The sequence below is a fragment of the Rhinolophus sinicus genome, chromosome 18 (genome assembly GCF_057876585.1).
Source record: "Rhinolophus sinicus isolate RSI-liver-muscle chromosome 18, RSI-T2T, whole genome shotgun sequence".
Classification (NCBI taxonomy): Eukaryota; Metazoa; Chordata; class Mammalia; order Chiroptera; family Rhinolophidae; genus Rhinolophus; species Rhinolophus sinicus.
The window spans coordinates 115,524,681-115,550,153 of NC_142518.1; the positions used below are offsets into that span (position 1 = coordinate 115,524,681).

At 42.3% G+C, this 25,473-nt stretch overlaps 1 protein-coding gene, 1 non-coding gene and 1 pseudogene across 3 annotated transcripts; all 3 read right to left on the reverse strand.

Moving 5' to 3' along the window:
* Window positions 1–885: 885 nt before the first annotated feature.
* On the reverse strand, window positions 886–7,577 carry SLC7A3 (solute carrier family 7 member 3). 2 transcript variants are annotated; one of them, XM_019747918.3, is made up of 12 exons: window positions 5,939–7,577; window positions 4,559–4,958; window positions 4,086–4,244; window positions 3,739–3,916; window positions 3,445–3,557; window positions 3,096–3,318; window positions 2,784–2,923; window positions 2,584–2,686; window positions 2,188–2,354; window positions 1,836–2,002; window positions 1,385–1,493; window positions 886–1,248 (listed from the first exon to the last, which is right to left on the reverse strand). In XM_019747918.3, exons 2-12 carry the CDS (start codon window positions 4,926–4,928, stop codon window positions 1,118–1,120), a joined length of 1,860 nt encoding a protein of 619 aa, XP_019603477.1. In that variant the 5' UTR covers window positions 4,929–4,958; window positions 5,939–7,577; the 3' UTR covers window positions 886–1,117. The 2 variants fall into 2 exon arrangements, with proteins under 2 accessions (XP_019603477.1, XP_019603478.1); XM_019747919.3 differs by lacking the exons at window positions 3,096–3,318; window positions 3,445–3,557.
* A 1,841-nt stretch (window positions 7,578–9,418) lies between these two features.
* LOC109455956 (charged multivesicular body protein 1B2-like) lies at window positions 9,419–10,533 on the reverse strand (annotated as a pseudogene).
* On the reverse strand, window positions 9,814–9,887 carry TRNAK-CUU (transfer RNA lysine (anticodon CUU)). The gene has a single exon. It is a non-coding gene; the product is annotated as a tRNA-Lys (tRNA).
* Window positions 10,534–25,473: the final 14,940 nt, after the last annotated feature.

A 25,473-nucleotide genomic window follows, 5' to 3' on the forward strand; every position in this document is an offset into this window, starting at 1 on the left:
CAAGCCCATATACACTACCCTCCAGCCACATTAACTGTATGGCACATCCCGGAACACAGTATGCTTTTCACATTTCCACTGGTCCCGGCACACTCTTCACTGCCACACAAGCCCTTCCCAGCCTGTCACAACACTGATTCAATACTCTGTCAAGCATGTCCTTCTTTGAGTTCCCGCAGTGCTCTGCACTCACCTTGCCCTGCTGCAAATCACTGCTTTGTTTACCTGTGTCTCTCCCACTAGACAGTGAGATCCTTGAGGGTAGGGATGTTTTATTCATGCTTGTGTCCCCAGCAACCCAGCTAGGACCTAGCATTTCATAGGAGCCCCGTGTTTGTTGAATACATGACTAGTTCTTGGTCTGAGCAGTTCAGACCTGTTCATTTACTACTTCTGTAGTGATCATTGTCTATACATATATACAACTCTTTACCAACCCCCCCCCCCATTGTCCACTTCTCCTCTCGGGCAGTGCCAAACACCCCAGCCAAAATTTTTATTGCTCAGGCAGTCACAGGAGCGTGGGACTGGTCCAACTCCAAGGGGTGGAACAGAAGACAATGGCCTCAGTGTAGGCCCTGGCCAATGCCAGTGTTGAGGTTAGAGCCCAGCCCCAAATCCCAGAGACAAGTGTTTCTATCTACTTATTCAGAACCTAACCTTTAGTATAGGGAGGGGAAACATCTCAAGATCACTCCTTTAAGTGACTAGACTGGATGGCTATTTACACCACCCTCCTCCAACCCTGAGCCAACAGGAAGCACACACACACAGGCACAACAGATACTTCTGTGGTGACTGGAGCAAACACGCCACTTATGTGACACTCTCCACACTGCAAGTCGGGCTCCACATCATCTCTAGCAAGCACAGAACAAGACACAGTTTTTCTAGTTTCTTTTAATAATTTTTAAAAGGCCAGTGAGCAGCTACAGACACAGTTGAAAAGTAGACAAGTTTCCAAACAAAGATAAGAAACAGGAGACACATCCTTCACTCCACAAAGCAAAGCTCTATTAATGTCCTCCCACCATCTCATTGGAGGCCTAGCTCTCCATGTGGTCAGGAGTTCTCTCCATTATTGTGCAGGGAGACGAGAGAGCATTCAGGAGAGATGTCAAATCGACGGTGTACAGGAACGGCTGAGATCAAGGCCTACAGTGGGGGCCCTAGACTTGAGTGGGGGTTGGCCACCCTTAACCTCTTCCAGGCTGTGCCGAATTCCATAGCCGAAGTAGATAACAAACCCTAAGTGGGGAAAGGTAGCTATGAGGTGGGGAAATAGTGACCTGTAAAGGCTAACAGGTCTCCTACTTGAAACCAAGAGGGAAAGGAGTTGGGGTAGGATACCCAAGAGGCCAACTCTTCCCAAGTGGATACCTACCAATCAGCATCCAGACCCCAAATCGGGCCCAGGTGCCAGCTGTCATCTGCATCATAAGGTAAATATTCACAAAGATGCTCAGTAGTGGGAGGAGAGGCAAAGCAGGGACCTGGGAACAAAAGCAAAATCTTCTTTGTACATAGCGCTCCGCCAGGTGACCTAAATGAGACCCCTGACGACTACTCAGGCCGGGAAACAGTGCAATTCCTACCCAACTGTGTATTTCAGTGTCCACCATTCAGTGTGCCTCAAACGGGACTGCCAGGAACATGCAGAGTTTGGGGAAAGGAACTAAGGAGGGTCAGAGAAGAAGTCTTTGGCCTACGTGTCTCCTAGAGCCTTCCTTCCTTGTCCAATTAGAGAATATCTGTGAACTTTTTCAGACTACAAGGTATCTGGAGCCTATTTTCTTCCAAGACAGGTTGTAGGGGGAAAGAGGGAGGTCATTTACCTTAAAGTGAAGGGGAGTAGAGCTCTGTGGCTGTCTCCAGATGACCCCAGTAATCCCAGTAATGAGCGTCAGGAGCACCACAACCACTGCAATCCACACGAGGTCTCCAGACAGCAGCGGAACCGACCACTGGGCTAGCACCAGGCAGAGGACACTCACCAGTAGAGCTTCAAGAGTCAGGTTGAGAAACATCAAAAACAACTCTTGAGACCAACGTGTTAAGATATCAGGCACGCCATTCCAAGAAGGGTCACCCTCTCCCTAGTTCCCCCTCAGTCACCAAATGCCACACACTGTCTCCTCACATCATGCCAACCTCAGAGACACCCCAGAGAAAAACTCCATTGCTCACCAAGCAGTGAAGAACAAACATAGACAACTTGGCCAGAGAGTGGAGAGGGGATGGAGTTGCGTGGACAAAATAGTCCCTGTAAGGTCAGCTTTTCCGCTTCAGGGGGCGTCTCCTCCTGCAACTCCAATTCATCTTCCTCATTCTTCATCTCTGGGTCAGGCTGATACCTGGGGTTAGAGTAAGAAGGCAGCAGTAAGAACAACCCTTAACCACGTCATCATCTCCCACGCAGCTTAACCGTCCTCGTCACCGTGAAAAGTAGCTCTTTGGGGCAGGGAGGGACATCCACAGTCCTCAAGGAGAGTCAGGATGATGGAGGCAGAGGAAGGAGGAGCAGATCTCCATCATTCCTCCTCCAATAAAAACCCAAATCACAGTATGCGGAGGGAGTCTCACCTGAGGATGAGAACACAAATAGACACCAGGGAGTAAGCAAGCAGGGTCCCAATTGACATGAGGTCCACAAGGTCAGTGAGTTCAAAGAGGAACGCCATTAATGCTGAAATTGATAAGCAGAAAATAAATGAGAAAAGGGAAGAGGCAAAGTTAAGCAAGTTGGCAAAACATCTAGGGGAAGGGCAAAAATGATTTTTCACCTGCGATAACGCCAGAGACCACAGTGGCCACGATGGGGGTGTGTGTGTCGCTGTGGATCTGGGCAAGGACTCGGAACAGGAGGCCGTCCTCCGCCATTGCGTAGATCACCCGAGGCATGGGGAACATAGAGCCCAAGAGGCTGGAGAGAAGAATGGCCAGAGTAGCATTGAGTTGACTGCGATCGCTCTCCCCAAGCCTGTGAGGTTAAGGAGTCTCCACCTTCTCCTCACAGCCCTTTTAGGGATGTTCTCTAGTCCTGAATGCCATAGCCTGAGACTCGGACAGCACAAGGGAGCACATTTGACACTGACCTGGTAGAAAGAGCACACAGGGATCCAACAGCCACAACATAGCGGGCAGGGGCCCAGCCAACATGGAGAAATGCCTCAGGCAAGGGGCTCTCAGGTTGAAGCTGGTAGTAAGGCATCATTAGCGTGAGTGCCGAAGAGACACCAAAATATGCCAAAAAGCAGACGAACAGTGAAACGACAATGCCCATGGGGATGGAACGCTGGGGATTCTGGGCCTCTTCCCCTGCAGGAAGGGGCACAAGGTTCGGAATCAGGGCAAAGGCTCACCTCTACCACCCCCAATCTGCATGCGGCCTGAGCGCACACGCACTGTGCCCAAGCCCCCGACACAAAGCAAAGACTGTGTTACCAGTGGTAGCAATGCAGTCGAAGCCAACAAATGCATAGAAACATGTAGCTGCTCCACGCAGAAGCCCCTGGACCCCGAAAGGCACAAATCCGCCAGAGCCCAGAGGGCCCAAGCTGGAGGGGAAGAATGATGACAAAGGTAAGGGCGTGTCCAGCCAGCTCCCTGCCCTTTCTGGAATGTGCGACACTTAGCTAGGTGTCCAAGGCCTGGGCTCCCACTCTTCCAGTCGCTCAGTGTGTACCCCCTGGCCCCATCATATTCACAGGTCTGCATCTCCTGAGGGAGTCTCCTAACCTATAGGTGTCATTGACTCCAGCCACAGCCAGTTCATAGTCCTTTTCCGTGAGCTTCCAGTTGTGCAGGTCTCCCTTAATGAAGCCAGAGACGATGACAAAACCAAGAACCAGAAGGTTCACGGCTGTGAACACTTTGGTCACCAGGGCCGACTCACTAGCCCCCAGAGCCAGCAAAGCTGTGGGAAAAAGGCATTCGGGACTCAGCAGGTCCCCAGTCCACACTTTGTTTCCCCACCTCTGTGCAGACTGGTCCTTCCCAGCTTCTCTTTTTTCCCCACCGAGCCCTTTTCTCAGGCCTAGTCCCTCCTAGCCCCGCCCCGATCGGTACCCTGTCCCTTGCCTCACCGGTAAGCAACAACACAAGGCCCAAAGCAAAGAAGTCCGGATACTCTGCGAGGACGTGAGGGACGTTCAGTGAGATGCTTCCTTGCAGGGCCTGAGAGATGTGGTTCCCAATCAGGTTGTCGAAAGCCGAGCTCCAGGCCCGGGCCACACTGGCTGTACCTGGTGGAGCAGCGGGAGAAACATGGGGTCAAGTTTTCTCCTTCCTCTCCTCCCTCTCCCATACCAGTCTCGCAAGAATCCCGCTGTTTTCACCTAGTCGTACTTTGTAAGAACCAGAATTAGTCAATGAAGGAAACCAGGACAGAGGTAAGCAGAACAAACAAGTTCTCCACACCTTGAACCCTCCCAGCGCCCCAGCAAACACACACATTTAAGGGTAATGGTTCCTGCGATGACTTCACATTCCACCCCAATTTCCTGACTAAAAAGCCCCCTCATTGGCTGTGCAGTTTCCAAACTGCCCACCATCTCACCGATGACATAGGAGAGGATGAGATTCCAGCCGGTGGTGAAGGCCCAGAGTTCGCCCACAGTGACATAGCTGTAGAGATATGCAGAACCAGACCGAGGGACGCGGGCACCAAACTCCGCATAGCACAGTCCAGCCAACACAGAAGACAGGGCGGCCACCAAAAAGCAGATGACAATGGATGGTCCTGCTTTATCTTTGGCCACCTCGCCAGCCAGGACATACACGCCTGCACCCAGTGTGCTGCCCACACCCAAGGCCACTAAATCCAGAGTGTTCAGGCATCTGGCAAGGCGAGACTCAGCCATGCCTAGGTCCAGTGAACGTCTGCGTACCAGCTTTCGACCAAATCTGCGAAGTGCCTTCCACAGCATTCTAGCTGGAATTCAAGAGGATGCTAGGATCTGGTGAGAAACCAGACAGAAGCTCTTCAGTAGGGCTCATTATCCCTAAGCTCTAAGAATGAATTACAATACCCCCTCCACAAGCACAAGTGCTAAGGGGGGTATGGGGGGGGAGGCTACTGAAGAAACAAAGGCAAGTCACTTTTCCTCTAACCTCAGTTTCTTCCTCCACAGGAATAATACCGCCCAGGTTTGTGCAAGGACTCATTTCAGGAAAGGCATGTGAAAGCCCCCTATAGGAAGTACCGTGGCCTAGTACCTCCTAAGTGCTCCGTGAATATTAGACTCTTCTTTCTCACGGGGAAACTGGGGGATTTATCCTAGACCCCAACTCAGGAACCATGGAACCTAATATTAATGTCTGCTCCCTGGCCTGTAGCTCCTTGGGAATTAAACAGAGGGGACCTGGGAGGGGCCGGCCAATGTGGGAAGAAGCCCAGCATCCACCTTCCTTGCCCCCAGGGCCACTCCGTAGGTGTGGTTCCTAGCTCCCCGGAGGAAGGGGGAGCGACCTGGTCAGCAGATCAAAAGTGAGCAGAGTCTCCATTCCATCCCTCCCCACCAAGCCCACACCGCGGAACTGCGTGGCCATGGCCCTGGGGAGTAAGCAAATGTCCCCCCATTTTCTCCCGCCCCGCTAAGGCTGACCTGCTAGCATCAACAGTGAGGCGGGGCTTCGACATGTAAAGATTCGGAGACGCGCCCCGAGACGGGCCCCTGAGCAGCCCGAAATTGTTCACACCGGAGAGGAGGGGCTCCTCACTAGGCCCCCCGACTCAGCTCCCAGATGCTCATGCCCCATCTAGAAACGTTCTGGGGCGGAGGTGGAGAGGGGAGCCTTGGCCCCGGGGCCGGGGTCTCGCCAGCAACAGGTCACGGCCCCGTTGATGCAACTGTAAGCCATGGTTGCCAGAGAATCCTCGGCGTGCCCTGACCTTCGCCGTCCCCCTCCGACGCACGTGTCGGCCCCCAAGGCTTACCAAAAGCGGCTGCAAGCCGGGTCGGCTTCGGCGAGGCTGAGTTAAGGCGAGTTGGTTTGGAGGTGCAGAGTTATGCTGCTCAGGCTTCAAGCTGCTGCTTGGGGTCCTTGCGCGCCAAGAGCCCCTTATATACCCCCGGAGGCGGAGCCAGTAACGTCATGGAATCCCACCCCCAATCCTCCTCCTTACACACAACACACACAAACAAACGCGCGCGCACACCCACATGCACGCACACACTCCTCCGCTTTGCAAAAGGGATTGCGTGGGGCCTGACCCTGTTTCCCACTTGGTACAGCAAGACCAGCGTGGCGAGGAGCGAGAAAGGGGGAGGGCAGCCTTTCCACGTCGCTTACCTTGAGCAGGACAATGAGACGCTTCCTGGCCTGAGACCCCCTGGGATTTTTCTACCTTTGTGCCTTGATAGTCGGAATCAGTGATTGGCGGGGGTGGGGGAGGGAGAGAGGTGGAGAGGAAACAACACGGGAGAGAGCCCCCGACTTCTTCTCTCTCAGCCTTCCTTAACTTGCTTTCCTTCACCAGGTTCCCTCACCCCTGCAGTTTTTCCCAAGGACCCTGTCAGATGATGGACAGCCATCTGACGCTGGCCCCTCAGCTCTCACCTTCAACTGTGGGTGTTCCTTTTTTCAATTTATTTTTTATGGAAGAGGATTTCAACCCCTACCTGTACACAATCCCATTTAGGCTTCTAGGCTCCATCTCACCACAGTGCATCTCTGGCTACGTGTAAATGTTAAATTATTAAATATGAAATTCTGACAATATTGAAATATTGAAGGAGGGAGCTTATTTAATTTCGTTTTACTAATGAGTAAGCCGAGGCTCAGATGCATGGCTTGCCTGACATCACACCCTCATTATTTATTCACCACCTTACTGATAAAACCTGGCCCGGTGGACTTCACTACCAGCCTCCCGTAGGTACCAAACCTCATTTAAATGCGCAAGGAGAGGAGGTGTGACACCAAGCGAAGCCTAACAGGGAGAAGCGCCAACACAGACACAGGCCCTTTTAGGTAAGGAGTTTCTGGGGACCACAAGAGGAGCGGAGGAATCAAAGAATGATCACACCGGGGGTCAGACCCATAATGCCTTCCAGCCCAATAACTTCTTAGTCGGAAGGGAGCGACAAGGGGTGTGAAGCAGTAGTTCTCCACCAAAACGTCTCAGGGATCAGAGACGGACCCAAATATCCTTGTTTCCTTTCATCCATTATGAGTATGTCACCAACGAACTCTGTCTAAAATCTGAATCTTTTTTGAAGTAATTGGTTATTTCCAGCTAGCTACTGCTCCATTTGGGCATTCCTTAAGTATTTATTGAGCACTGACTGTGTATAGCATCTTGAGCAGCAATGAAGCGACTTCAAAGGAAACAGAGAATAAAATCCTTGCCTTCCTAATTTTAAAACCCTAGTTAGGGTGAGAAAACACAGTAGAATTGCAACAGCATTACATAGTGGTTAGGAGTGCAGTCTTTGGAGTTAGACCTACCTTACATTTCAGGCACAGCCACTGTAACCTGGAGCAAATTTTCTAACATCTCTGAGTCTCAGTTTCTGGATATAATACGTACATTTCACAGGGTTTTTGTGCTGCTTAGATGAGATCACGAAGTCAAGTCGTCCTGCCTGGCACAGGGGAAGCATACAGTAAAAACTGAATACATATTCAGAATAATATATTGGTGTGTATGGTAATGATTTGGTTGCTTAGAGTAGGTGATGGATTCAATTCGGAGACTAATTGACAAAATGGTGGTGTAAATATTCAAGGAAAGAAGCCATCGGCACAGATTGGAGTACATCAAGAGCAGAGCCCTCTTAGATTATAAGGGGTTGAGGATAGAAGTTGGCAGAGACTTAAGCTGAGCCTTGAAGCATGAAGGGGGATGAGCTGCGGACCTACAGGGAGGCATGAAGTCAGGGAACCATGTAGAGACCAGCTGAGCAAGTGCAGTGTTTTATAGGCAGCAGTGGACGATTAGGTCGAGTAATGGATGACTCCCTCTTGGAGTAATAGGTGTTATAAATTTAAGCCCAGTATGTAAACAGTAATTCTTATCATTGGTCATACACTCACACCATTCAAGTCTAACAGTGGACTTAACAGGCACTCTGTTATTCAATAAAAACTTGGTCAACTACTTAGAAGCATCAGGAGGTACCCTCCAATTCTAGCATTCCAACATTTGTGAACAGCTACTCTCACTCACCTATCCATCCCTTTCATGAATTTGTACACAGAATTTAACCATATTTTCTTCCTCAGCTCTTATTTTGTCAGAAGTTCCACAGTGTGTTCAATCACTGTGGACTTTCTCCTATTTCAAAATCTCTTGTGGTACAATGGCCAGGTGCAAAACATTGAAATTTTTATTTGTTTTTATTATAAAACAATGTAGCAGTAATGCAAACTGCAAAAAAAGTCACGTATAATTCCTAACAAACCAACTATTTGTTTTTGCATGCTCTGTTATGGTGTGTGTGTATGTCTGTGTGTGTGTGTGTGTGTGTATATAGCATAGTCTATATACATATTTGTCTATATATTATATATATATGATATTGAGACAGTTTAGCTAGCATGTCTTTAGGTAGACAGCGAGGTCCCTAGTAGAATAAACGAAGACAGCCATATCCTAAAACTCCAGATTTTGAAATTCCTCCTTCACTCCAGGACAAAATGTCACAAGGCCTTGAGGTTAATCATAAAATTCCTTTTGGCCTGACAAATGGAGCAGATCTGATAGATAAGAGTGGGTTATTTTGCTAATTCCTTCAGGATGGGCAAGCAGAACAAACCTGGTAGAGGAATTTCATTAGAAGGGGCCAGTTCCCTTCTTCAAACAGCTCCCCTTCCCCAAACAGGCAAGGGACCGTACAAAACTAAGAGCTTTTGCCTCAATCACTGGGCAACCCCATTAGGGAACCTCTCCCGCTCGGGAGCTCTGACAGTTTGCTTTCAATAAACTATCCTTTTTTTAAAATTCTGTGCCTCTCCTGGGTCCGTGTTTCCATTCTTCGGTCTCATGAGACACGATCCTGGTGCTCACTCATTCACTCCAAAGTCCCCTACATCATTTGGGGACTCACAGAGACACATTCCCCCTTCAGTATCACATATTAAATTGACATATAATTGTACATTCCCTTTTTCATGATCGAAACTTTTTTCAAATTGATACTCGTAATTTGAAAACATGTGTTAGTGGGTGTATAATATTCCATAGCAGCGATGCACCATTATTTTTTTCTGTATAAAAATCTTTATGCTGTAGTACTTTGGTGCTAGATTTTTGATGTAATTTTTTAGTAAGATGTTTTATATACAACAAGCTAGTGCTATCTTGGTTAAAGACATCTACAAATAAAAACACTCCTCACGCTTTTCAACTTAATATACAAACCCGTAAAATCTGTTATGGTGGAAACTCCTTGGGATTTCTTAAAGTATTAGAAAGTGCAGCATGTCAAAAGAAAAGAGTTATATATTAACAGCATTGAAGCACTCCGTAATATATGGTGGTCTTACTGTAATTGGAGGGCAACTTATCCATATACACACACAAAATCTTTCAGATGCAGGTAAAGTCAACAAAAGCACCAGTTCTTTAAATTACACGTTACCACATAGATAAGAAGTCTCTCTGATAGTTCGTCCTGTGGAAGTGACAATTGTGCCAACAGACCCTATCTGACCTTGTGTAGTTCCATGTTGAGATCAAGGTCAGCTTCATCTGCCATTTCTTTTTTATTTATTTGTTTATTTTTATTTTAAACGTGTTTTTCCAGGACCCATCAGCTCCAAGTCAAGTAGTCGTTTCAATCTAGTTGTGGAGGGCGCAGCTCATAGTGGCCCATGTGGGGATCGAACCCACAACCCTGTTGTTAAGAGCATCACACTCTAACCAACTGAGCTAACCGGCCGCCCCCATCTGCCATTTCTTGAAGTAGTATATCCACGTGGTTTTGTGGTTGTGGTGTTAGGGTTGTAGCACTACTCCTTGTGTCTTCCATTTGCTGTGTTTGAACATCAGTGCTTCAAATTTGTCCATCAAGGCCAAAATCTTTTCAAGGTGCTTACTCCTCTATGTAGAATCCATGGACTTAACTACACTTGCTGTGGACTTGGTTACCTTGCCCATTGTGACTGCAGCTTGGACTGTGGCTGCCACAGCATCAACCCGAACACTCATTCTCAAGAAATTAATGGCTTGGTTCTGCTGGCAAACCGCATTCCAATGTGTGTTCTTGTAACTTCTGTATTGCCTTTCCGAATGGCCTTATCAGCCTTTTCTCCTTTATCGCATTTCTTGGCATGCCTATTAAGTTCTTTTGCTGCCAGACTTCAAGTTAAAGAGGTGTGTCTCCATATTGGACATGGTTCTACAAGTTTCCTCAGGAGGCGACAGCCCAGGGCAGCAACGTGGATTTGCTGGGAGGGCTCTCTGAGTGCTCTCTTAGTCCCTACCTGTGGTAGCCGGGCCTCTAGGTTTGCCTGGTGTAGCATTATTTATTTAAACATTTATTCATTGTTTTTCCAGTTTTCCTTTATTCTGAGAAACACCTTCATTAGTACCCCGTCACTATTTAGTTGAATTACTTTCTTAGGCTTCATTCCTAAGAGTGGGATTATTGAGTCAAACATAATGGACATACTTATAAACTTTGATACGGTTACGGTGCTTCGCCAAAGGATTTTTATCAATTTACAGTGCTATCAGCCATGTTAGAATAAATTTCTAACATAACTATCATTTAAACAAGTTGTTTGCTAATAAAATAAAATAGAAGTAGAAAGAAGTTCATTCTTGTGTAATTAATCTTTCCTTTGGAAATTGTTTATTGGTATATTTTCTTTTTCCAACTTAGTCATTTGGGTCTTGATGCTTTCCTTATAACTTAGAATGAATTCTTTATGTAGATATTAACCTTTCTTCTATAATACTTGATTCAAATATTTTCCAGTGTTTGTTGCTTTTATTTACAAAGTTTAAAAATTTTTAACTTTTTATTGAGGTATGATATACAGAGAGAAATGTGCACACTGGTATCATAAGTACACAGCTCAACACATGTTCACAAAATGAACACACCCATGTAACAGCACTCACATTAAGAAACAAAACATTATTAGTACCCCAGAAGCCTCCTTCATGCTTCCTTCCAGTTACTACTCCCCACCTCCAACAAGGGTAACCTCTGTCCTGACTTCTAACAGCCTACACTTTTTTTTAACCTGTTTTTGTACTGTATATAAATGGAATCATACAGTATGCACTCTTTTGTTAGTTGAGCTAAAATTCATATACCATAAAATTCGCCCTTAATTGCAAAGTGTTTGTAGTTTTTAGAATGTTCAGAGTTGTGCATCCATCACTGCAATCAATTTCAGAAGATTTCTATCATCCCAAAAAGAAACCTTGCTCCCATTCTCAATCGTTCCCCATTTCCTCCCAACCCCCTTACCCTTAGGCAACCACAATTCTACTTTGGGTCTCCGAACACTTCACATAAATGGAATCATACAGTATGTGGTCTTTTGTGAACTGGCTACTTTCATTTAGCATAATGTTTTCAAGGTTCATCTATGTTGAACCATGTATAAGTACTTCATTCTTTTTTATTGCCAAATAATATTCCACAGTACGAAAATATTGCATTTTATTTATCCGTTCATCGGCTGATGAATATTTGGGTTTCTATTTGTTTTTTACTATTATGAATAATGCTATGAACATTAGTGTACAAGTTTTTCTGTGGATATATGTTTCAAATTCTTTTGAGTGCATACTTAGGAGTGGAGTCCTGGGTCATATGGTAACTGTGTTTAACTTTTAAGGAGCTACTAGATTGTTTTCCACAAAGGCTGCACCAATTTACATCCCCACTAGCAGTGTATGTGGCTTCCAATTACTCCACATTCTCCCCGATACTGTTATACTCCATTATTTGATCATAGCAAATAATGGTTTTGGTTTGCATTTCCCTAATAGCTAGTGATGGTGAACATCTATGCATGTGCTTATCGGCTACTTGGATGTCTTCTCTGGATAAAAATCTATTCAAATCCTTTGCCCATTTTCACTTGGGCTATCCTTTTGTTTAGTTTTAAGAGCTGTTTATATAATTTGGACACTAGACCCTTACCAGATATAAGATTGGCTAATATTTTTGACCATTCTATGGGCTGTTTTTCACTTACTTTACAGTGTCTTTTGATGCACGAAGTTTTTACTTTGATGAAGTCTAACTTAACTATTTTTTCTTTGGTTGCTTCTGTTTTAAGTGTCATAAGTGAGAAACGACTGCTTAATCCATGGTCACAAAGATTTACAGCTGTTTCCCTCTAAGAATTTTATGGTTTTATCTCTTATATTTAGGTCTTTGATTCATTTCGAGTTAACTTATGTACATTTTGTGGGGTAGGGGTCCAAATCCACTCTTGTGTGTGGATATCAAGGGTTCCAATAACATTTATTGAAAAGACAATTCTCTCCTCCGCTAAATTTGTCTTGGCACCCTTGTCAAAAATCAATTGATCACAATATGAGGGTTTATTTATGGACTCTCAATTCAATTTCACTGATTATATATATAATGAATGCACACACAGAGGGTGCCAAAAAATGTAGACACATTTTAAGAAAGGAAGAAGGGAAAAAACTGTATTAAAATTATGCTGATGGTAACCACTTTGAGCACCTTTTGTAATAGCAGAAGTCAAACGTGACTTGTATTCATCTTTTGTCATCGGTATATACTGAGTATTACAATTTTAATACAGTTTTTGCCTCTCTTAAAATGTGTATACATTTTTTTGGCACCGTGTGTGTGTGCGCACGTGTGTATCCTTCTGCCACTACCACATTGTCTTGATTACTGTAGCTTTATATTAATAGTAAGTTGAGAAATGTGAGTCCTCTAACTTTGTTCTTCTTTTTCAAGATTGTTTTGACTACTCAAGTTTCCTTGAATTTCCATATGAAATTTAGGATCAGCTTGTCAATTTCTGCAAAGACAGCTGGAAGTTTGATGGGTATTACCTTAAATCCATAGATCAATTTGGGGAGTAGTGCCATTTTAACAATATCAAGTCTTCTGATCCGTGAACACGGGGTGTCTTTCCATTTTCTAAAGGTCTTCTTTAATTTCTGTGAACAATGTTTTGTAGTTTCAGAGTGTATGTTTTGTGCTTCCTTAGATAAATTTATTCCTAAGTATATTATTCTTTATGATATTGTAAATGGAATTGTTTTCTTCATTTTCAGTTTGTTCCTTGTTCCTATAGAAATATAATTGCTATTTGTATATTGATCTTGCACCCTGCAACCTGACTGAACTCACTTACTGTTTCTAACAGTATTTTAATGGATTCTTTAGGACTTTCTGCATACAAAAGCATGTCATCTGCAAATAGAGTTTTACTTCTTCCTTTCCAATTTGGATGCCTTTTACTTCTTTTACTTGTCTAATTGCTCTAGCTCAAACTTCCAAGTACAATGTTGAATAGAAGTCGTGAGAGTAGACATTCTCGTCTTTTTCCGATCTGAGGTCGAAAGCCTTTAGTCTTCACCATTAAGTACGATGTTCACTGTGGGTTTTTTGTAGGCGTCCTTCATCAGATTGAGGAAATTGATTCAACATTAACTTTTTGAGCTTCATCCATATGGTTGTGTGTCACTGGACATCGCTCATTCTCCGCTGTATGAACATTCTACTGAATTTTAATTGCTGAACACATGTGCACATTCCTGTTAGGTGTAAACCTAGCAGTGGACTTGCTGAGTCACATAATGTGAATATATTCAATTTTTGAAATTTTATGTTCAAAATTGTCAATCTTGATTTCCAAAGACTATTAATAGCATGGGATAATACACTGAATTTTAAAAGAATTCATAAGTTCATAGTGATACATAAAAAGGCGGGGAGAATCTCTTCTTTATAGAAGAATGCCAGCTAATAAACGTTAGAATTAGGAAATCACCATCTCACACTCATCAAAGCAATAACTGACACAGAGAGCAATAATCAATAGATGACCTTTGAGTATAGGGAAATGGGAAATTCAGACTAACTATTGATTACAAAGGGAAAGATCCTTGTATTAGTCTGCTATTTCTGCCATAACAAATTATTACAAACTTATCGACTTAAAACAACACAAATCTATTATTCCACACTTTATATAGGTCAGAATTCTGGCACTACATGGCTAGATTCTTTGCTCAGAGCCTCATGGGGATAAAATCAGTGTATCTGCATTCCTTTTTAGACCCTCTGGGGAAGAATCCACTTCCAAGTTCATTCAAGTTGTTGGCAGAACTTAGTTCCGTGCAGTTGTAGGATTAAGGTCCCCATTTCCTTAACATGTATTCTTCTCCATCTCCAAGCGACAGGGCATCGAGTCCTTCTCCTCCTTTGAATCTCTTTGACTTTCCCTCTTCTACTTTTAAGGGCTCATGTGATTACATTGGAGATAATCCAAGACAGTGGTCACCTTAATTATATTTGCAAAGCCCTTTTTGCCATGTAATGAAACACATTTGTGGGGAGAGAAGATCATGGGGACGAAAATTCTGCCTACAACACAACCTCTACAGTGAAGATATTTGGGGGGATCCACCTTAGCCAAATGATCAAATGTAGCATCACCGGTAATGGGACAAACTGACATTAAGCGCCTCTAGTACAATGTTGAAGTAGTGAGAGTAGACTTCCTTGTCATAAATGCAAAGCATTCATTTAATGTAATGAGAAGTACATTGTCATCCATGATATATTTTTGTCAAAAAATTTTAACCTAAATCTAGTCATGAGGAAATAATCAGTCAAATCCAGATTGTGAGACAGTCTAGAACACAAAAGACACTGGCCAGAACTTTGCAAATGTCTTCAAAGATATTATAAAAGAAAAAAAATAGGGGGACTATTCTAGATTAAAGGAGACTAAAGAGACATGGCATTAGAAACAAAAAACTCATAGACACAGACAACAATTTAGTGGTTACCAGAGGGTAAAGGGGGAGGAGGGTTCTAGAAGAGGGTAAAGGGGGTCAAATATACGGTGATGGAAAGAGAACTGATTCCGGGTGGTGAACACACCATGTGATATATAGATGATGTATTACAGAATTGTACACCTGAAACCTATGTAACTTTACTAACCATTGTCACCCCAATAAGTTTAATTAAAAAAAATAAATAAAGTATACATTCCTCAATGGAACTTTGAAATGAAAAAAACAGCTATAAAGGATATTATTGGGGTTTTGGAGGGTAATATGAATGTGTTAGATGATGATACAATGTGGACCACCCATATGGTGTCAATATTAGCTTCTCTGCATGATAATGGTATTGAGGTTACGTAGGAGAATATCTTTGCTCTTAGGAGATACGTGCTGAGTATTTAGAAATGAAGTGTCGCAAACCCACAAACAGTTCAGCATAAATAATGTGCGTATGTGTGTGTGCACATGGACACACATGAAAGTGTGTGTAGAGGGAGACGGGGAAAGCAAACATGTCAAGTGCTGAAAACTAGCGAATCCAGGCAAACGGTATTCATTACACTGCTCAAATGATCCACAAGTTTGATTTTTTTTTAATTAAAAGTTTAAAAATGATCAGCTTTTTGTAGATGACATTTCCCTTTTTCTACATAACTCTAATCCATTTGGAATTTACTTTGGTGTGACAAATGTATACGTATATGTAATATGTACATATGACATTATATATAATATATAAATAATTTGAACTTTTGTCAAGATACAAATCAATAACACAATTCATTATTCATTCTTTTCTTAACTGTTTGATGATGCCTTCTTTATCATATAAATTCTTAAATATATTAGCATATAGTTCTGGATTTTCTATTTGCAATTGATTTATGCCAGCACATTTAGTTTTTAACTTAAAAATAACAAAAACAAAACGTGTTTATGAGAGAGGAAGTAAAAGTCCACTCCCACCCAGTGTGATACCCCACCGCTAACAGTTTATTTTGCTTTCTTCCAGATTCTGTGCTTATACAAGAAAATATATGCATAATATAAACACATATATGCTTTTAAAAATACAAATATGATTACACTATACATACTTTTCTGCTTTTTACTCTTTTACTTTAAAAGTTATTTTGGGCTGCTTTCTAGATCAGTACTCATAGACCCCCATTCATTCCTTTAAATTGGCTCTAGTGTTTTACAGTATGGATGGCCCATCATCTATTTAACCAGTCTCCTGTTTATGGACATTTGTATAGTTTCTAGTTTATTTTCCCAGCACATTTAAACAATAGGTACTTGACCATATTTTAGCATTTGCTAAGGCAAGACTTGCTCCTTTCAAAAAGTACTCCAAACAGTTTCTTTTTCAAAGTGAAACAGTCATTTTACAGTCATTTCTGCTATCAGGCTTGCTTTGAAAATGAGAATTTGTTCCAAAGCGATTGATATATCAGGCAACCATTTGAGCAGAATGTGAATTTCACTTTTGCTTATGTGCAATTTCGTCTGTGGGAAACAGTAAAGGAATGCACAAAACTGCCCCCAGATAAAGCTAGCTGCGCAGGAAGACTCAGAGGAACACAAGCTCACACTGCAGACAGCGACCAGCTCCATCAGCTCACCGTGTGTGCGATGAGTCACAACCATCAACATCTGGTATTCCAACTTTCCCTCAAATTGCCCATTCCTCTCCTTCCACCAATTCACAATAACTCCCAAGCTAAAACCATTCAATGCCCACTTCCACAAACAAACTAGATCTTTTTCAAGGTAAAGTGCCATATTTACTGTAGTATTTATGTATTTCTTATTTAACACGTATAGAACTGATACCATTTTTATTAACTTCCTATCTTTTCTTTTTTGTCACTGACAAAGATTCTCAGTGCTGTCCCTCTGTGATATTGTGATTTAGAAGACATATATAGTTAGTCATTCAGATGACCAGTTCTCATATAGATTTGGTCTTCCTCCACAGTTCCTGGCTCACAGCTCCCTAAACCCTAGGAATTTCCCAAGAGTTTAGAGTGATAAAGGTGTCTTTTGTTATGTTAACAAGGTGACCTTTGGAAAGCTCCTAAGGATGGGGGCTGGTTGCCCACGGAGCCAACCCAAGATTAAAGTGTTGGAACTTTCAGTCCCATCCCCCACCTCCAGCTCCGCTGTGGGGAGAGGGGCTGGAGGTTGAATCAATCGTTATGACTTCTTAATGAAGCTTCCATAAAAAAGACAAAAAACTAAAAAGGACGGGGTCCTGAGAACTTGCGGGTTGGTGAACACTTGGAGATGTGGGGACAGTGGTCCCCAGCGGGCATGAAAGTTCCACACCGCTTCCCACCTACCTGGCTTTAAGCATGCCTTCCATTAGCTATTTCCGAGTTATGGCCTTTTACAATAAACGGGTGATCTAGTAAGTAACGTTTCTCTACATTATATCAGTCACTCTAGCAAATTAATCACAAGGAGGGGTATGTGGGAAGCCCTGATTTATAACGAGTCGGTCAGAAGTGCAAGTAACAAGGCGGATTTGAGATTGACATTCTGAGTTGGAGGGGGTCGTTGGAACCTCCAATCTATATAGAACCATTTGGTCAGAAGCACGGATAAGAAGTGTGTGTGGTAGGGGGCGGGCAGTCTTGTAGATAGTGTCAATGTAAGAACATCAAACCTGTAGAGAATTTGTATAAAAATGTATTTGAGCCAAACAAAAGATACACCTGGAAGCAAGATCTCAACAGACTGAGATCAACGCTTCCTACAAAACCAGTTGGCAGCTTTTTTCATGCATTTGAGATTAGGGAGGAAATGTAAGGAAGATTACACGGAGGTGTGAAAGAGCAAGGCGGAGATGGGATTACAGGATAGTTAAGATTATGTGCTCTCTTGACGGTGGTCAACCTTTAGAAGGAGGGTTCTGAAGGGTGATCAGGTATTAGAAGGAGGGGTCTGACCCGGGGCATTTCAAAGGCATGTTAACCTAGATGCACAGAAACAATGGACTTGGCTGCTTAGGGCAAAGATAAGCCTTTTAGTAAGGAAGTTACATGCCTGGGGTGTGACTGCCCACCGTGACCTGTCCAGTGAGGGGGTTATGAGCAGATCCCCCAGAAGGTTACATTCCACAGAACCCCCTTTTCGTCCACAATAGCAGCAGAATTGAGTTGAATTGTTGTACACCCGGCTGGCTACTAAGAATTGCTTGTTGATGTGGGTGACCCGCCCCCCCTTCCCATCACGTTGGAACTGGATCTCAACACAATTTAGCCTCTACCCCCATCTTCCCATAAGGCATGTGGTTTTTATGGCACAATTTTGCATAGCTGGGTGATTTTTAGAAATGCATACGTTGCTTATAGCAGAACTGACTGTATTGAGTTTCAAAAAAAGTTTGTTGAGGTTCTAAATGGAATTAGTTTAAAATTAATTCATTTTAAAACTAATATTCTTATTTAGCTTTTCTATCCAGAAACAAAAGATGTCTCTTTATTAAAGTCATTTTATATTTCTCAGTTAAGGTTTGTAGTTTTTCTTAGGCCATACATATCTCTCATTGAGTTTATTTAAAAATATTTCTTGCTATCATGCACCAGATCTCTTCTACTGTGTTTTCTATCTGGTTATTCAAGGTGTACAAAATTGCTACTGATTTTTGTATATTTCTCTTATCTGGGGAATACTTAGTCATACAACCACATCATCTGCAAGTCATATTTTTGTCTCTTTTCAAATATTGATTTTTCTTATTTCTGTTCCATATCTCATTGCACTAACCAGAACACCCAAGACAATATTAAATAATAATGACAATAACAGGCATCCTTATTTTATTTCCAATTTAAAAGGGACTAAGTATGGTGACTGTTGGTTTGGGATTCTCTCGACCACTTTAAGAAAATGTCCTATTTCTATTTTTAAAAATTATTTTATTAGTAATGTATGTTTACAACATTGTCGCACACAAGACGTTGTCTTTCATTTTCAATTCTCTTTTGTTTGGCATTATGTTAGCCACCAGTGAACATTTCAAACCTAGGCTTTTGCCCGTGCTGTCTCATGCGAAGTGCCCCTCCCTTCTTAGTTTAAAAATGCCTACTCATGTTTCAAGACTGTATTACACAGTCTTATTGCAAGTGACAGAAATCTAACTCAGACTAGCAAAGCAAAACAAGGGACTACATTGGTTCATCTAACTGGGGAGTGCAAGGAAAGGTTTCACTCTAAGAACAGGGTTCAAACAATGTCATCAGTGCTCTCTCTCTCTCTGCGGGCCCTGTTTCTCTCTGCTTATCTCCTGCCACAGGTTCTATCCATGTGGCAACCTGTGAGGCAGATATATCTATCAGATGAAACAGGATTCTTTGGAAAGTAACCTCACAGGGTGACCTGATCATAAATTCCTATCTGGGCAGCTCAGGGTGGGTAGTCACGCCCCAGGCCTGGAACTTCTTCAGTGAGAGGTTTTAAACCAGTTCTGTCCATTGTTTCTGTGCTTCTAGGTTAATACACCTTTGCGATGCCAGAAGTAACATCCCTTGAAGGGGGTATTCACCCTCAAGAGAGCACACAATCTTAACCATCCTGTAATCACTGCCATTATTATTTAATATTGTCGTGGGTATTCTGGCTAGTGCAATAAGATTTGAAACAGAAATGAGAAAAATCAATATTTGAAAAGAGACAAAAATATGAATTGCAGATGATGTGTTTGTATGTCTAAGTATTCCCCAGATAAGAGAAACAGACAAAAGTCAGTAGCAATCTTGTACATCTTAAATAACCAGTTGCTTTCTCCCACTGCCATGGACATCCCCTCCTTAATCTCAAATGCATAAAAGAAGCTGCAAAACTGTCATACCCAGAGCATTTGAGATCATGCTCCCCAGCATATGTCGTCAGTTTGGCTCAAATATACTCTTATAAAAGTTCTCTATGGCACCAGTATCACAGAATTGTACACCTGAAACCTATGTAATTTTACTAACCATTGTGACCCCAATAAATTTTAATAATAAAAAATCCTCTTTGGGTCTGGTTGTTTCTTATGTCGACAATATGCATATGGTGTGTCCTCACAATTTGTAATCTAAGAAAGACTCTCAAGAGCCCAGTGTCTTTGTCCATATACCAACCTCATAGGATGACTCTGGCTGGTCATACTTATGACCTGTGTCCTCACCAGGGCTATGGGGCACCATGAGTGGTCAGGCATGGGTCATGTGCCCACCTCTGCACTCAGGGGTAGAGTGGAACTCATGCACAGTCCCAAGAGAACTGTATGTGACAGAAAGAGGGACAGGTCTCCACAGGTCAGAGCAGGCAGGTGTCTGCTGTTAGCGAATGAACATCTTCTCTTTGTGCGTCCTCACTCCTCCTCTCAAGAAAGAAAACCAAGCATCCTGACTGATGACTTTGACAGAAAGTACTGGGTATGCATGGCTCTGCTGTTCCTGCGTTCCGGCTTATGAAGCCATGCTGCCTGCAGAGAGGGTGTGTCCTGAGTTGCTCTGTGAGGGTCACGTGGATGGGTTGCCCAACTAGGTGAGTAAGTGTCCCTAACTCGGGGAGTGTTTAAAAGGCCCACTTGGGGGGAGGGTGGCGGTGGGTTAGTTCAGTTGGTTAGAGTGCGGTGCTCTTAACAACAAGGTTGCCGGCTTGATCCCCACATGGGCCACTGTGAGCTGCGCCCTCCACAACTAGATTGAAACAACTACTTGACTTGGAGCTGATGGTCCTGGAAAAACACACTTAAAATAAGAAAAGTTTTTTTTTGAAAAAAAGCACCACTTGGCCAAGGAGCTAAAGCTAGGTCCACTCACAAGTTTCCTCAGTAAGAACGCTGACACTTTCATTTCCATTTACTGGTCTCCTCTGCCTTATTTCTCAATTGGTTAGAAAGTATGATAGGGAAAAGGTGACATAATGTATTGGCTCCTTAAATCCTTGACATGCACTAGAGTCCAATCTGAAATGTCGCCTCAGCGGGGCTGTTCCTCCTACGCCTCAGGTAGTGCTAAGCTCTGTTCTGTCTCAACAGCTGCACAGCTCTTCAGATATAAAAGAACAACCGTGTTCCCAGTGTTTCTTTCCCACACGAGGCAGGCCTTCTCAGATGCAGAGCCCATTTTATTCCTCTCCTAACCCCAGCACCTAGCATCTTGCTAAGTTGGTGGTGTTTCAGAGGGGAAAAAAAAAGGATATTTCCTTTTCAATTACCTTTGCTATAAAAGCTTCTCAAAAAGTTTATTGAACTTTACTTGGATTCCATTCACTAGTTTCTCATCTATATGCCTACTTATTACCTTTTAATAAACTCTTAATATTAGGAATGCTAATCCTCTAATAAAAACCATAGTGCCCTTCATCTAGATTGTCTCCTGAAGTACAGATTCTACAAGTTTGCCTCATGGAAGGAGTCAGTGTGACCCCAGGACCCTTGAACCAGATAAGACAATGCACCCAGGGTTGGTGGTAGAGGTGAATGAACCAGTTCCTTCTGAGGAAAGGGCAGAAGTACGCAAGTTTCAGAGCTGAGAGCTCTGTGGGAAGAAATAGCCCCGGAAAGACAACAATAAGAAGGCATAAAGAGACCACTGTGTAAGAAATGGAGGTAATTATAAAGGTAAGTGGAAACATTCGCTTCGTATCTGTGTGCTCATACAGTGAGACAAAGCATCATAGCAGGGAGAACCTGGTGCATAGCAATACCTCGTTCCTGCTTTGACATCTCTTCTAGCCTGGTCTATTAGAAAGCAAAAAATAGCAGTCTGAAATACATGATATGGGTGCTGTAATTTAAATATCTTCGCAGGATGGGGATTTACAGTTAGATGTCAAAGGAGGGGCCAGATGAAAGGTTCTCGAAGGGCTTCATTGTTGGGCAGTGGAAGGTGGCATATTCACAGTCCAGAATCTAATCCCCAGGTTTTCAGGTTTAAAAACAAGTCATTTTTTTTGGTTTTGGCTTACTTTTATTGAGGTATAATTAATGTAACATTATATTCATTTCAGGTGTACCACCAATTCTATATTTGTATATATTGCAAAATGACCAGCACAATAAGTCCTGTTAACATCTGTCACCATACATAGTACAAAATTGTGTTCATGTGATGAGAACTTTCCAGACATACTCACCTAGCTACTTTCAAATATGCAACATGGTATTATTAACTGTAGTCACCATATTGTGCCTTATATCCCTAGGACTTATTCATCTTATAACTGGAAATTTGTACCTTTTGGCTCCCTTCACACGTAAAAACAAGTTGTTTTTAACCATTTTACTCAAAGGAGAGCCAATCAAAATAATCAACCTCACTAGTGCTTGACTTAGAACAGAAAGCAACTTATAACTTAACAATTGATACCAATTATTCTGACACATCTATCCTTCTTTTCCCTTCTTAAAAGTAAGTTGACTTAGTAATAGAATTAGAGGAAAAGGCGAATTTTTAAAATGCAACTTTTATCTCATTTTCTCTTATAGAATGAATACATGTTCATGGTAGAAAATTTGGAAAATAACAGAAATGCATATGAAGAAAAAGTTTAAGATATTCATAACTCCCAAACCCTATAAGAACCACTGCTAATATCTTTTAGCATTTCCTTCCAATCTTTTCCTGCATATATTTATGCAATTAGGGTCACACTAAATATTTTATCCTGCTTTTTAAACTCATATTATCAAATATTTCCCTTGTCGTATGTATTGAACTCTGTTCCTCCAGAATCCCTATGTTGAAGTCCTAACTCCCAGGACCCCAGAATGTGACTGTATTTGGAGATGGGCCTTTAACGGGGTAATGGAGTTAAAATGCGTACAGTAGGGTGGGCCCTAATCCAGCCTGACTGGTGTTTTTATAAGAGGAAATGTGGACACACAGAGAGACACCAAGGATGGTCGCACACTGAAAAAAAATAACCCCAAACCTAACTGCTGATTTTCACAGCCAACTGTGGTGGGGACTCCTCTTCCCAGCACTGGTGCTCTGGGCTGAGGAGGCCTGTGTGGGGCTGGGACCTCTCACTCCTCCAGGATGACCACCACAGCCGAGATATCCCTCCCGATTTTTAACTGCCACACATAAGTGTAAACCAGCCCATTCCATGCCTCTTCCCCTCCTACCAGTCTCAACGTGGTTTCTTCTGTATGTCCTTAGTTATAGGGTTTCTGTTCAGCTAGACTTCGGATCACTCTCAATGATGGTTGTTCTGTGGTTCAGTTGTAATTTTGATGTGGTTGGGGAGGAGGCCAGCACAGCATTTACCTACTCCACCATCTTGACTAGACACTCAACATACCTTTAAAATGAGAAAATAAATCATGACAAATTAAAAAATATGTATTTTTCATGCAATAATGTAAGCAAAGACCAAAAATTGTGATAATACACTATCATGACCAGAGTATGAGGAAATAGATACTCCTTTATATTACTGGTGGAAGCAACTTGGCAACATCTATCAAAGATATTTATATTCACACTATTTGACCCAGCAATTGAAATTTATCTTACAGATAAACTAGCATAGACAAGGGGTTATTAACTGCAGCACCATTTTTTTTGGGGGGGTACACTTTCTTTTTCATTATTATTATTATTAGTTTCAGGTGTACAAAACAATGTAATAGTTAGACATTTACACCCCTCACAAAGTGATAACTGCCCTCCCCCAATATATTGCCCCTCTGACATCGTATATATCTATTACAATTCCATTGACTCTATTCCCTATGCTGTACTCCATATTCTGTGTATATATATATATATATATATATATATATATATATATATATATGATTATAGTTGACATACAATATTATTCAGCTTCAGGTGTACAGTGCAGTGGTCAGGCATCTACATCATCCCTGAGGTGGTCTCCCTAATGAGACAAGTGCCCATCTGATACCCCACAAAATCTTTACATTATTGATTATATTCCCCAAACTGTCTTTCATATCCCTGTGGCAATATTGTGGTTACCAGTTTATGCTGTCTAATCCTTTCCCCTTCTCCCTCATCCCCACCACCTCCCATTTAGCAACCCTCAGTTTTTCCTCTATATCTCTGAGACTATTTGTTTACTTTGCTCATTTATTCAGTTCTTTAGATTCCACATATAAGTGAGATCACGGTATTTGTCTTTCTCTAACTGACCTATTTCACTTAGCATAATGTTTTCTCGGTCCATCCCTGTTGTTGCAAATGGTAAGATTTCATTCTTCTTTATGGCTGCGTAATACTCCATTATATAAATGTACCACAGTTTCTTAATCCAGTCGTCTACCGATGGGCATTTCGGTTGTTTCCAAGTCTTGACTACTGTAAATAGTGATGCAATAAACATAGGGGTGCATAGATTTTTTCGAATTAGTGTCTTGGATTTCTCTGGATAGATACGTAAGAGTGGAATTGCTGGGTCACAAGGTAGTTCTATTTCCAGTGTTTTGAGGAACCTCCATACTGATTTCCATATGCAGCACCATTTTTAATGGTAAAGTATTTTAAATAACCTAAATGTCAATCAGCATGGAACTCATTGAATAAAGTGTGGTCCTTCCAGTGGAACACAATGGAGTTATTTTAAAGACGAAGGAGGTTCCAAATGGTAGTGAGAGGAGTTCTGCAGATTTACTCCCAAATGAAACAGCCAGATCCCAGTCAAAGATTACGGTATCTTCCAGGGCCAAGAAGACCAATGGCTACCCTTTCCAGTGCTCTGCTCATAAAACACGGCTCTCACTTCAAGAGGCCTGTCCCCACCCTCATCTCCAGAGTAGAGGCTCAGAGATTTAGCGTCGGAGGAGAGGCAGTCTCCAAAAACTATACAAAATCCAGTGAACATCATATTTAATGGTGAAAAGCAGAATGTGGGGGGTGGGAGATGAGGGTAAGGGGGATCGAATATATGGTGATGGAAGGAGAACTGACTCTGGGTGATGAACACACAATGGGATTTATAGATGACGTAATACAGAATTGTACACCTGAAATCTATGTAATTTTACTAACAATTGTCACCCCAATAAATTTAATAAAATAAAATTTAAAAAAAGAAAAAAAGAAAAGCAGAATGTTTCCTCCCTATGATTGGGAACAAGACAAGGATGTTTATTCTCACCACTTCTATTCAACATTGGAAATGTGAAATAGAACAATTAAGCAAGGAAAGGAAATAAGATGCGTCTAGACTGGAAAGGAAGAAGTAAACGATCTTTACTTACAGATGACATGATATTGCATAGAGAAAATTCCAAGAAATCTACTAAAAACCAATAGAACTCATAAGTGAGTTCAGCCAGATTGCAGGGTACAAAATCAATATACAAAAAACAATTGTATTTCTATATAGGAGCAATAAACAAATGGGAAATGAAACTAATTTTAATTCTATTTATAACAGCATCAAAAAGAATAAAATACTTAGGAATAAATTTATAAAAAGAAGTGCAATACTTACACTTGGAAAACTACAAAATATTCTTGAAA